Raw genomic sequence first — 14206 nt, 5'->3', positions numbered from 1 at the left:
GAAGAGTTGTGTCCGTATGGAAGGAGTAGGAGAGGTTGTTGATGCAGAGATATGGAGTACATTCTGATCAATCCCTCTCGGAGCGGACTGACGGATTCCGCAAAGATGCCCCAAAGTAATATATTTAATTGTGGGCCCTGGCAATAAAGCTGTATCTCATTGGACAGCCAAGGAGGCCACTTCGTCAATGCAAGGCCACATCCTGTAGCCACTGGCAGCATGGGACAGGGACAAAATCAAAGTTGCTGCCTATGGCCCCGTGCTGACTGACTGACCTGCCATCACGTCACTGATAATTATTGACATGGAGAGCTGCCACTGTCAGTGGTTGCTCTGCCATGGTGATGTGGACGTGAATTAACCTACATATTGTTAAAAAGTGCAAGTGCAACATAGCTAAGTCATTGCAAACTTCCAGCCTCTGTTGAACACACTTAAAATGAGATTTGTTCCCTTCTCTGCCTGTATGATTCTAATCCAATTAGGAATAACACAAATGAACCAATAGGAATAGGCTAGATATTAAATCAGATAACAATCTAGATTGATGAACAGTCCATGACAACATTAGCGGCCTTCTCCCAAAGCTGAGGGAAAATCAATAGGCTCAAAGACCTTGCATTTGCATGAGCGTATAACCCCCCCCTAATGGGACTACTTTCTGATGAGAAAAAATTACAAGTTGAAACATTATTTTTGATTATTGGACATCCATAGCAAAATATGATTTACATTAATGAGAAGAAGTATATTAAAGGCATTTTATCCCCAGCTTCCATAACTATTGAATAATGGCCTTGGCAGCCATGTATGGGTTCGAACGCAAGAGAGGAGGAGGTAATGTCATATTAATTACTAATGGATGCCTCCATTGTTCAACCTTTTTTTAGGCCAATCTAATAATGCAGATAATATTCATCATCTGCGTATCTTAAAAAAATATTTAATCTCGTTAGCCCCTTAACCGCATATTTACTTAAAGAAAGTGGTTATTCACCACACTGGCCTTTTTAAATCACCGGTTTATTTGAAGATAGGTTTCAAAGGAAGATTAGATTTCGGAGAAAGACGTCCTTTCATGTCGCCGTACAAATGTCTGTCTGCTGCAGTTAGAAACTAGGACTTTGACCTCGTCTGGGCAACAGATATCGAGCAATTTCCTCGAAGCCATGTCATGTTGTCTGAGTTACTATGCTATTCAGTTTGTCACCAAATTAGTGTTGCATCCTGTTGCTGTTGTCATATAGCTATATAGGTTATGCGATCTTCTTAATTAGTATGTCCTGTGCTCTGTCGTGTCATGAATGATGTAGTGTTCACATTCTAGCGAGTGGTACAGCTGCTAAGGAGTTGTCTGGCCTCAGCAAACCTTTTTATAGCGCACTCTGCTACTTCATGGCCAGGTAAAATAATTTTAAAGGCCCCACATATCCTCAGCATTAAGTTTAGTTCCCAACATTTGAATCCAAAACAGTATGATGCGAAAAGTACTGCACCGTTACAGGCTGTTCATGGCCCCACTCCAAAACAAGCCACATTGCCCGGCGCTACACGCTCTTAGCCAGCCCTTTTCATTTTGAGGTGAATAACTCAACCCAGCTTGATCACTTACACATGCTTTGTGTATTTAGATGCTACAATACAAACAAGAACTGCAATTGTAAGACTGAAGTGATTTGCACCTTAGCATAGCAGTTTAGAACTTGATTATGTCGTTGTTTTAACATTTTTAATAAAGTAGCTCACCCAAATGTTTCCATCTGCTGTTGAGCTTGGCTTGCACACTCCACAACCATTAAGCAGGTCAGCGGCATAACAGGCACCACAGGTGTAATTTTCATTTGCTTTGATGTCCTGATTTTATACCCTCGTTAAAATGTGCTGAAGTCGCAGCACAGTATTAGCAAATATGCAGTTGGGATATACAAACATGAATCATTCGTTCCTTTTTAACGGGCTTCTGCTCCTGCACTGAAAATTGGGCTTCTTCTAAAACCAATTTATTGAGTGCAATTTGGAGATCTAATATTCTAATTGATATTTGTGTTATAGGTACCTTGAATACCTTTTGGTATGCCTTGGGTTCAAGGATACAGCAAGGGGTTTCATAGAAAATGTCAATTCATTAAAATAGCTACGGATGTACTATCTTAATTTGAACATTTTCTCACAGCAGGGAAAATAAACCTACAGCAAGCGGTAATGTGAATTATTATGTGGATTATAATTAATGGACATTATTGTAGGAGTTGAGATATTTTTCGTTAGGGTAAATCAAGTCTGACGTTTTAAGTTGAAATGAAACACTTTATAAGCCTTTTTAACCTTGAATACACTAGAAGTTTGCATTTCCTAATTATCTGTGACAACAGAGTGATCAAATGAAGATAGTGTGTCACGTTTCAGGTATATCTTTAGCTCCCTGTGAATTCTTCTTTATTTCGCCGAATTAAAATGTATTAAAAGAACCTCCTTTGAAAATGGAACCTGCTATTATGTACTCTATATCGAACCTTTTTAATGAAGTTATTCAACTCTTCAATCTATATCACCCGAAGAAACCGAAGAAACCAGTGATATTATACAGAGCAAAATCCCAAGGCATTAGAAGGCCTCTTTTTAAAGTCTGAATCATATTAGGTAGAGACAACATATTCTGCTTTCTTGTTTTTTTGTTGAACGTCATTGCCGTGATGGTTTTATTGCTTTAGAGCCCCCCGGCGGGCAGGTTAGGGGAGCGACTGCTACGACTGATGAGCGTGGCAGGAAATTGGCAGATGGAAGCATCCATTTCAGCGCTAATTAGAGGGTCCACCAGCCCGAGGACTGACAAGGTTCAACTGGCCAATGTAGTGCCTGCCAGCTCCCATCCCTTGCGTTTTATAAAATGCTCTTTAATTCCCAGGCACAATATCATTAACTTTGGAAGTGGATGAACACAATGGACAAGCAATTGAATTAACTTCAACCATTGGATGTTGGAGGGGAGACTAAATGAAATGAATGCACAATATTTCCTAGGGAGGCAGCCAACCTTGGGATCGGGGCCTGATTGTTGGCAGGTCAGGCCGCTGCTGTGGGTTTGGCCCAATTACGTCCTTGTTTAGACCCATCCAGAATATTTTCTTCAAAAGAAAATAAAATCAGTGGATTTGGAGATCAATCATGTGTGCATGTCACTCCAATTTCCGGGTTGGATCTTAGAATAATGAGCAGGAGCTGCTTTCTGCTTTCCAGAAGTTACCCAGCTCAGTTCCCTTCAAAGCATAGGGGGCTAGACTCTTGCCTTATAAGAATGGCACCCTTGTATTTCTTTGCTAGATCCCCCTGTGCGGTGTGTGTGCACGCACCACGTGCCCAATACCTATGGCACCACCGTCTTCTGAACGCCCCCCCCCCCCCCCATTGACAAGGGCTCCTTGATCGATGGCTAAACATTCAGCCTGTTTTTCAAGTAAGAGGAAGTGACAGAATAACTTTTAATGAGAGTTTTGTCTGTGTATCCAGTCGGCCCTTCCACCAGACGATGAATAATAGACACTGTCGGTTCAATACTCTGAATACTCAATCAATTGGACTGTGAGTGGTGCTTCGCAAACACGTATGGCAGCGGCGGGTGGGGAGGGAGGGGGGTAAAAGTACTAAAGCGCTCTCGATCTGTATTTCTCTGCTGAAAAGCAAGCCTTCTCCTGCCCGGGGTGTTTTCATTGCAGAGGATGACAAACAGCTTGTTTGTGCAGTATTGGAGATTTGTGCAGAGCTTCCCCTCACACAAGGCGCACAAGTAAGCCTGGTCCTTGAATATCAAGTGGTCTAGCTCTCTCATTGCGCCCTGTCTGGTCGGGATAACCGTTGAAGTAACCCCATAGAATGTATTTCTTGTTCACAGTGGGACTTACGTGTAAAATGCGACACTAAGTCTTCATTATAGACATGATGCATTGAGTAACTATCGTTGTGGTGCAATCTTGTTTAATTTACAGTGTCTTTGGGGTGTTGGATAATGTAGTGTGAGGTTGGTTGAAGACTGTCTGCATGGCAACCAATGAGGGAATTGTGTACCCATTAGATTAGTATGAGTGACTGTGGCTTGCCTGTGCTTTTGATGCATGGCAACACCGTTCCATCATGACAGCATATCTCACTGACCTTTTACATTTAAAGAGTCTATTTATGTGTACGTGTTGTCGTTGTGCGTGCACATGTATGTGCGTAAGCTACAGTTGAAGTCAGAAGTTTACATACACTTAGGTTGGAGTCATTAAAACTTGTTTTTCAACCACTCCACAAAGTTCTTGTTAACAAAATATTGTTTTGGCAAGTTGGTTAGGACATCTACTTTGTACATGACACAAGTCATTTTTCCAACAATTGTTTACAGACAGATTATTTCACTTATAATTCACTGTATCACAATTCCAGTGCGTCAGAAGTTTACATACACTAAGTTGACTGTGCCTTGAAACAGCTTGGAAAATTCCCCAAAATGATATCATGGCTTTAGAAGCTTCTGATAGGCTAATTGACATCATTTGAGTCAATTGGAGGTGTACCTGTGGATGTATTTCAAGGCCTACCTTCAAACTCAGTGCCTCTTTGCTTGACATCATGGGAAAATCAAAAGAAATGAGCCAAGACCTCAGAAGAAAAATTGTAGACCTCCAAGTCTGGTTCATCCTTGGGAGCAATTTCCAAACGCCTGAAGGTACCACGTTAATCTGTACAAACAATAGTACGTATAAAAAAGTATAAACACCATGGGACCACACAGCCGTCATACCGTTCAGGAAGAAGACGCGTTCTGCTCCTAGAGTTGAATGTACTTTGGTGTGAAAAGTGCAAATCAATCCCAGAACAACAGCAACGGACCCTGTGAAGATGCTGGAGGAAACAGGTACAAAGTATCTGTATCCACAGTAAAACAAGTCCTATATTGACATAACCTGAAAGACCGCTCAGCAAGGAAGAAGCCACTGCTCCAAACCCGCCATAAAAAAAGCCAGACTACGGTTTGCAACTGCAAATGGGGACAAAGATCGTACTTTTTGGAGAAATGTCCTCTGCTCTGATGAAACAAAAATAGAACTATTTGGCCATAATGACCATCGTTATGTTTGGAGGAGAAAGGGGATGCTTGCAAGCCGAAGAACACCATCCCAACCTTGAAGCTGGTGCACTTCACAAAATAGATCTGCATCATGAGGTAGGAAAATGATGTGCACATGTTGAAGCAAAATCTCAAGATATCAGTCAGGAAGTTAAAGCTTGGTCGCAAATGGGTCTTCCAAATGGACAATGACCCCAAGCATACTTCCAAAGTTGTGGCAAAATGGTTTAAGGACAACAAATTCAAGATATTGAAGTGGCCATCACAAAGCCCTGACCTCAATCCTATAGAACATTTGTGGGCAGAACTGAGAAAGTGTGTGCGAGCAAGGAGACCTACAAACCTGACTCAGTTACACCAACTCTATCAGGAGGAATGGGCCAAAATTCACCCAACTTATTGTGGGAAGCTTGTGGAAGGCTACCCGAAATGTTTGACCCAGGCTAAACAATTTAAAGGCAATGCTACCAAATACTAATTGAGTGTATGTAAACTTCTGACCCACTGGGATGTGATGAAACAAATCAAGTCTGAAATAAATAATTCTCTCTACTATTATTCTGACATTTCTCATTCTTAAAATAAAGGTGTGATCCTAACTGACCTAAGACAGGGAATTTTTTACTAGGATTAAATGTCAGGAATTGTGAAAAACTGAGTTTAAATGTATTTGGCTAAGGTGTATGTAAACTTCCGACTTCAACTGTATATGATGTGAGTGTGTGTGTGTATTCACGTGACTTGACAGATAAGGGGACTCCAGGGATTTATTTGCGAGGAGACTGACACAGCTGCTGTTGGGTAGCTGAATAGCCCATTTCCACATTTAATTTGGCCCTGCCTGGACCGAGAGGGCACAATATTTTAGACGGGAAAAATAAAATATAATAGAAAGCCCATGGAGATAAGCCATCCTTAGCTCCCAGAGCAGGTACACTACAGCCATCCACTGCCATAGATAACACTGGTCCCATTTTAACTGTCCCTCTGACGGTAGTGAGCACTATCCATGCTGTCCCTGTTTGGAACTCTCCTTATCTGTCTTACTTTATAACGGGCTCCTGAAATAGTTGTGTGTGTGTGTGTCTCTCTCTCTGTCACTGTCTCAAAATGCTCCTCAGGATATTCAGTGCATTGCATCGCTGGTGGCTTGAGGATAGTATGGTATTTGCCCCCCAGAAGTGCACAGTGACACTGGTGACACGGGAGTGTGTTGAGGCTACTCTCTTGGGACAGACTGTGCTCCTCAGGGCGGAATGGAGAAAAATTATTACTTTTATGTTTGCTTTATGGCTCATTTTTCACATTAAATGCAGAAAATCCATTAGAGGTCACTGATTCCGTACTACTTTTCATCTCCTATAACTAATTTCTGCAGCACAGTATCGATATAACACTCAGTGAAACAGACTATGCAGGCTTCTGGATCTCTCAACTCTCCAGCCCTTATCTACTGGGGTTTTTGGAAATGTCAACTGTCTGTGTACTGCGCTCTCGCTCTCTTTCTCTCTGTCATACACACAGGGCCGTGACTACATATGTGACCGACCGGCTCCATTTAGTCTTATGTAGCAAACTTTTTTACATTGGATAAAAGTAGACTCTGAGATTGAAAATTGTGTATCATACACTACAGTTGAGGAACAAAGGGAAAGTAATTCTGCTTTAACTGGTTGTGTGTGTGTGTGTGTGTGTGTGTGTGTGTGTGTGTGTGTGTGTGTGTGTGTGTGTGTGTGTGTGTGTGTGTGTGTGTGTGTGTGTGTACACACCAACTCATTCCAGGGTTTTTCTTGATTTTTTACAACTATTTTCTACATTGTAGAATAATAGCGTCGACATCAAAACTATGAAATAACACATATGGAATCATGTAGTAACCAAAAAAAGTGTTAAACAAATCACCCTTTGCCTTGATGACAGCTTGGCATTCTCTTTTTTTATATATTCTGAAATACTCCCCAGTCCTTAATGATTACAATCACACCCATAAACATGATGCAGCCACCACTATGCTTGGAAATATGGAGAGTGGTACTCAGTAATGTGTTGTATTGGATTTGCCCCAAACATAACGCTTTGTATTCAGGACAAAAAGTGAATTGCTTTGCCACATTTGTTACAGTATTACTTTAGTGCCTTGTTGCAAACAGGATATATATTTTGGGGATATTTTATTCTGTACAGGTTTTCCTTTTCACTCTGTCAATTAGGTTCGTATTGTGGAGTAACTTCAATGTTATCCATCCTCAGTTTCTCCTATCACAGCCATTAAACTCTGTAACTGTTTTAAAGTCACCATTGGCCTCATGGTGAAATCCCTGAGTGGTTTCCTTCCTCTCCGGCAACTGGATTAGGAAGGACACCTGTTTCTTTGTAGTGACTGGGTGTATTGATACACCATCCAAAGTAGAATAACTTCACCATGCTCAAAGGGATATTCAAAAGGATAGCAAAACATTCACTACTAAGTTCTCATAACTTTGCTTTACAGAGAGGAGGCTACTGAGATAGACAGGGATGTGGAGCACAGCGGTGAGGCTGAGGTAGGCTGCAATGTATGCAGGAGGAAGCAGAGGAGTACAGTGGTTCCCAAACTTGTGGTTGGGCCCCATGTGCGGTCCCCTGAGAAAGTCAGCACTAATCTTATCAAACACGTTAGGAACTGAGAAAAAAGGTATGTTTCAATATGTTTCCACATGTCCTATCTTCCCTATAGGCCTACATTGAAATGCAATCAAAATACAAATAATAAAATGTCATGTTTTCATTTATATTGATGGTTGTTCGTCTCATCTCAATCGCCCACTGGAGTCTTAATGGGCCATGTGTTTGTATATTGACTGAGGTGAATTAACCTACAACCGCCAAGGTGATAATGGCTGGGGTCATTTTTGTTCATTTTTGCTGTTCTTCAAATTAGTATATAATTTTAAAAAAATTGAATAGAAATGCAGTAAATGAGCTTCGACTTAAAAAAAAAAAAATGGTTCGGAGATGCCCCCCCCCGCTCTTCCGGACCTCACTAAAACCCTGTTTATGTCCCTGCACACACATACACACACACACACCGATACCGCTTCCGTTGTGTAAGTGTGCTTATCTAGTCACAGCGGTGTGGCCTATACGACTCCCGATAAGAGAGAGCATTGCCAGTTTGGGCAATAAAACCTGGCTTTTATGGAGCGGTCATTGTCTTTCTGTCTACAATTATGGCGATTACTCTTTTCCCCGAGCTCCCCCTGGCCCTCGCCAGTCACACTTAGAGTACATTTTACTAATGGAAAATTAAGTAGCGGTCGTGACAGTGGGGTTTATAAATATGTAAAATATACTTTTAATTATTTCAAGTGAATCTGGCAGCTAATCAATGAAGTGGGACCTGACAAACGTACGCTTGACACAGGCCATTGTAAAGCCACTGGTAAAAGATAAGCATATCCTGTCGGCGCAGTCGGTCTCTAATTAATATTTTCAGCCTGTCATGTCCAGAGACAAATGGATTAATTGCAGCCCACTAATAATAGGTTCTTCATGAAGAGTGCCTGAGGCTGGGGGGAGCATTAAACCAGCCTGTCGGTGTTCTGAACCCTGATGCCAAATAAATATTTATTAGGCTAGAGGTTAAGTAGATTTTTCGTGATTACACAGATAGCCACTTAGGCACAATTGTTTATCATTTATTTGAAGTTTGATTCATTGCGATTTGTTTAAAGTCATCATATCAATTCTATTTTGGACGGTCGCATTCGCTGAGTTTTGTGGAGTAATCGATGTCCACTGAGCATTTATGAGCGTGCAGCAACCCATGGCTGCAACTAGTTGGCCTATGAGTTATTATGTTGCTTAGGCCCGTACCTGTGCAGTAAACAAGCAAATCCAGTCCTTTTTCGATTCCATTTTGATTCTCTGTTGACGATAGGCTAGACTACATAATGTTATAATGTTTGCGTATTTGAACATAAATCGGGTGGTTTAGAAATTGCAAGAATTTTACTGAGTTTAATTGAGTGGAAGTCATATATTTTAGACTAGTCTTTTTCTGTTTTAGCTTAATTACTAGGGTGGTGTGGAATCCAGGTCATACCGTTTCTGTACCGTACCGGGATATACGCTATTACCTCATGTGCACACAAGGGCCGCTATTTCAAAAATATATGTACAGTGGGGCAAAAAAGTATTTAGTCAGCCACCAATTGTGCAAGTTCTCCCACTTAAAAAGATGAGAGAGGCCTGTAATTTTCATCATAGGTACACTTCAACTATGACAGACAAAATGAGAAAAAAATCCAGAAAATCATATTGTAGGATTTTTTATGAATTTATTTGCAAATTATGGTGGAAAATAAGTATTTGGTCACCTACAAACAAGCAAGATTTCTGGCTCTCACAGACCTGTAACTTCTTCTTTAAGAGGCTCCTCTGTCCTTCACTCGTTACCTGTATTAATGGCACCTGTTTGAACTTGTTATCAGTACAAAAGACACCTGTCCACAACCTCAAACAGTCACACTCCAAACTCCACTATGGCCAAGACCAAAGAGCTGTCAAAGGACACCAGAAACAAAATTGTAGACCTGCACCAGGCTGGGAAGACTGAATCTGCAATAGGTAAGCAGCTTGGTTTGAAGAAATCAACTGTGGGAGCAATTATTAGGAAATGGAAGACATACAAGACCACTGATAATCTCCCTCGATCTGGGGCTCCACGCAAGATCTCACCCCGTGGGGTCAAAATGATCACAAGAACGGTGAGCAAAAATCCCAGAACCTAGTGAATGACCTACAGAGAGCTGGGACCAAAGTAACAAAGCCTACCATCAGTAACACACTACGCCGCCAGGGACTCAAATCCTGCAGTGCCAGACGTGTCCCCCTGCTTAAGCCAGTACATGTCCAGGCCCGTCTGAAGTTTGCTAGAGAGCATTTGGATGATCCAGAAGAAGATTGGGAGAATGTCATATGGTCAGATGAAACCAAAATATAACTTTTTGGTAAAAACTCAACTCGTTGTGTTTGGAGGACAAAGAATGCTGAGTTGCATCCAAAGAACACCATACATACTGTGAAGCATGGGGGTGGAAACATCATGCTTTGGGGCTGTTTTTCTGCAAAGGGACCAGGACGACTGATCGGTGTAAAGGAAAGAATGAATGGGGCCATGTATCGTGAGATTTTGAGTGAAAACCCCCTTCCATCAGCAAGGGCATTGAAGATGAAACGTGGCCGGGTCTTTCAGCATGACAATGATCCCAAACACACTGCCCGGGCAACGAAGGAGTGGCTTCGTAAGAAGCATTTCAAGGTCCTGGAGTGGCCTAGCCAGTCTCCAGATCTCAACCCCACAGAAAATCTTTGCAAGGAGTTGAAAGTCCGTGTTGCCCAGCAACAGCTCCAAAACATCACTGCTCTAGAGGAGATCTGCATGGAGGAATGGGCCAAAATACCAGCAACAGTGTGTGAAAACCTTGTGAAGACTTACAGAAAACGTTTCATCTCTGTCATTGCCAACAAAGGGTAAATAACAAGTATTGAGAAACTTTTGTTATTGACCAAATACTTATTTTCCACCATAATTTGCAAATAAATTCATAAAAAATCCTACAATGTGATTTTCCTGAATTTTTTTCTAATTTTGTCTGTCATAGTTGAAGTGTACCTATGATGAAAATTACAGGCCTCTCATCTTTTTAAGTGGGAGAACTTGCACAATTGGTGGCTGACTAAATACTTTTTTGCCCCACTGTATATGTTGACGCACAAAACAATTTAGGTACAGGGATCTTCCTCCAGGAGGGGATTGAATTTCTCTGCTGTAAGCAAGAAGCTTGATCTGGACATCTAGCCACAGTTAGCAAGCTAGGAAACCAAATGCATAGCTGGACTCGTTAGCTGGATATAATTGATTTGACACATCTTTGATTTCTTATAGTTATACTTAACTTATGGTTGTAAGCAGTGGCATAGCACGTGAGACGGGGGTGACGCCAACACCCCTAAAATGTAATAAAACCCAAATATTTTTGGGGAACGGTATTGAAAATCGGACCGTCTGTGTTATGAATTACCCCAGTGTACGGTATATCGCCCGAGCCTATTTATTACTATTTATTCTGGGTCGATACCAAATAAAAAATAAGCAGCAGCAACAACAAAAACAATAGCAGAAGTATCATTTTGACTTCTAGCACAGTTTCTCCCCCTCATGTCCCCCCCCCCCCCCCCCACTCTGTCAGTGGCAGTTTGAGGTGAAAAATAACAAAGAAAAGCGAAGACAAATAAACGTCATGGAAGTCGTCCTGCTGCTGTGGGGAAAGTTGACCTCGAGTCCACCCGCTTTTCCTCCATCCCTCACTTTTCTGTCCTTCAGAAAAAGGAGGGAGGAAGATGGAAGGAGCAGTGTGCAGCGGTGGGCCTGGGTCACCGGCCACTGTTCTCGTCAGTTAAATGTGCGACAGTGTTTTCCGTTGGATGTTCCTCCGTGTCAAGGAGATGGGCAGGACCTCATGTTTGTGCTTTTGACAAATCAGCCTATGTTTAATCTCAAGATGTCCCGGCGCTCATAAATAATGCAGGGCCGGCCCGGCGAGCCCCCAAACTCTCCCCCCTGCCAGAGAGGGCGTCTGCTCCGCGCCTCAAAGGACAACGGCACAAAATCGGACTATCCTCGCTCTCTCTCTCTCCCGCTGGTGTCCGTCTTCTCCCCTCTAGGGAGACGTATGCCTCTCTCTTTTCCCTCTCTCTCTCTGCATCTCATGCGTCCTTCCTTGTCCCACCACTACCCAGTCCACTACCTGCACATGACTTAACTGGTCTACTGCAGTATTTTGGGAGTTTCTCCGCGCTCTCTCTCTGACACACACACACTCTCGCTCTCACCCGTTTGTGTTGTCATTCAGCCTCTCTCCTTCTCTCCCTAATATCTCTTTCTAACCTCTCTTTTCCTCTCTGTGCTTTGTGTGCTGCAATGTAGGAAGAGAAAGGAGGGTTGTGGGCAGCAGGAACAATGACTAAATAACCCTCAAGCAAGGGCTGAGGGCTCACTATCTCAAAGACCCAGAGGACCAAGAGCAGTCTTTTCCTCTACTGCATGGATGTGAAGGGGACAGTAAAAAGCACGGAGAAAGCATGTCGTGGTGTAGTGGACTGTGAACTGCATCAAATCCCCTGCATTGTATTTTTTTCCCCTCAGTGAGTTTGTTTGGGTTGTCTACAGACTGGGGAAGCTTTTGTGTTTTGATTGTTCTTTTCAGAAATTACTATTTGAATCCTATTGAAGTAGGTCTTTGGATGTTCCAAAGTCCCTCTGAATGTGTCCTTTGATCAACTGGCATGATTTATTCTTCACATCAGGAGGACTTGTACCAAGTGTAGGGTCTGAGGACTCTGTATTGAATGCACTGCACTGTGCTGATAGTTCCCTACACTGATAGTATACAACACACTACTTATATTGCTTGTATATTCCATTGACGGGATTTTCATTCGATATCTGCTGTGGGGAATAGTGGTGTGATCTGTTGCCTGGGATGGTTAGTGTTATACCTTGTTGCTCTCCACATCAAAACTCTACAAATGAATGGTTCCAGGGAGTACGAAGCTCCAATCTTTATTTCTATTGCGCAGTAACATTTTGTGGTTCGTTATTTTCCAATCATCTCTGACTGAATGGTGGGGGAACAATTCTCCCACATCTCACACCCTCTCTTTTTCTTTTCCAGGCACTAGGAAGTTGCTACTTCCTTCACGAATCATTGAAAAACATCCAGCAGTTTGATTTCAAAGGTGAGTCGCCCCCCCCCCCCCCCCCCCCTCCCCCAATGAAATCTCCACTCCTGCTCTCTCACAGTCCCCCCTCCGTATAACACCCTACACGGCCCATCACCACTTCCATCAAAACCAGTACAGTTGACATTGACTGGGGAAGATAACGTAAAGTGAGCGATAGAATGGTAATGCTTGTTAATATTAGGATTTAATTCATGAGATTTCGGGCTCCACGGTAATTGTGTACAGAGGTTATTGGACAGTTACGGCGCTCTCATCAGCCCGGGGTGTCAGAGGGCCAGGGGCCCGGCGGCCAGGCTAATTAAAAGAGGGGATATAGATGTGGAGCCACAACGTCGTTCCCATTACACCAGAGTCAGCATTAGCACCATGCACTCACCCCCAGTGAAGGACGGGGCGAGGGGGGGGAACGCGAGAGGACACACACATGCATGCGGACATGGATACACACACGCACACACACATCAGCAGGCATATACGCTCGCACCCTCAACCTTCACCCGTCAAACCCCCTCGGAAAACAACATGCTTCTCTTACATGGGATTAGGACAATATATTACTGGACTGAATAAAAATGTTCACTTTGTAGCCTACATCAATCGTTTCACCTGCTTCCTTGGTAAAGAACTATGCCGCATTTGCCAGGATCCATATTAATCCATTAAGCGTCTCAGAGTAGGATTGCTGATCAGGTACCCTCTGTCCATTCATTATAATCTAGTCCAAACGGATCCTAGATCAGCCCTGCTACTCTGAGACTCTTCATGGAAACGGTTCCAGGTGTCACGTGACTGTGGAAGTTGTTTTTAGGCTCTGACCCCAGTTCAGGTTATGTTTTGCACTTACGCAGAGGCCATGACCCATGACTCATAGGATCAGTGTCAGATCTCTGCCATGCCAAACCGTTTTGACCTCTGAGATATTTTCCGCCTTTTGAATGTTTGTAACTTCGTGTGACTGAAGGGCATAGCGCCATGTAAAACATACTCCCCTTTGATCCGAGAGGAAGACCCTTTAGTTCTAGGAACCTTCATTTAGTTCAAGATCTCTGACACTGATCTTATGAGTATAGGTCACGGCATCACGCTGTTTCATGGATTGGGGGGGCCCCCCGTTTTTTAGGCCCGCGGATCAATCTCCCACAGAAAACATTTTTTTTATTTTTTATATATATCTCAACTTCCTGTTGTTAGAATATACAGAATACACAAGGTGCAATTTCCACAGCAAATTGCCCCAACAAAATATAACGTAGGGCCCCCAAAAGTCTGGTGCCTGCTCTGGCTGCGTGTTTGGGTATGGATGTGGGTACA

At 42.7% G+C, this 14206-nt stretch overlaps 1 protein-coding gene across 2 annotated transcripts in view; it reads left to right on the top strand.

Annotated features, from left to right (window-relative positions):
- The window catches only part of LOC139381922 (inositol polyphosphate-5-phosphatase A-like), a 181753-nt gene that overhangs the window by 99221 nt on the left and 68326 nt on the right, over nucleotides 1-14206 (top strand). For both annotated transcript variants that reach the window (XM_071125783.1, XM_071125784.1), the window contains exon 5: nucleotides 12826-12889. In XM_071125783.1, coding sequence (XP_070981884.1) covers nucleotides 12826-12889 — 64 coding nt within the window. The remainder of the gene's footprint in view (nucleotides 1-12825; nucleotides 12890-14206) is intronic.

This window comes from Oncorhynchus clarkii, chromosome 23, assembly GCF_045791955.1.
Source record: "Oncorhynchus clarkii lewisi isolate Uvic-CL-2024 chromosome 23, UVic_Ocla_1.0, whole genome shotgun sequence".
Lineage (NCBI taxonomy): Eukaryota > Metazoa > Chordata > Actinopteri > Salmoniformes > Salmonidae > Oncorhynchus > Oncorhynchus clarkii.
The sequence above is the reverse complement of the archived record's forward strand: the minus strand, read 5'-3'. Positions and strand labels throughout refer to the sequence as shown.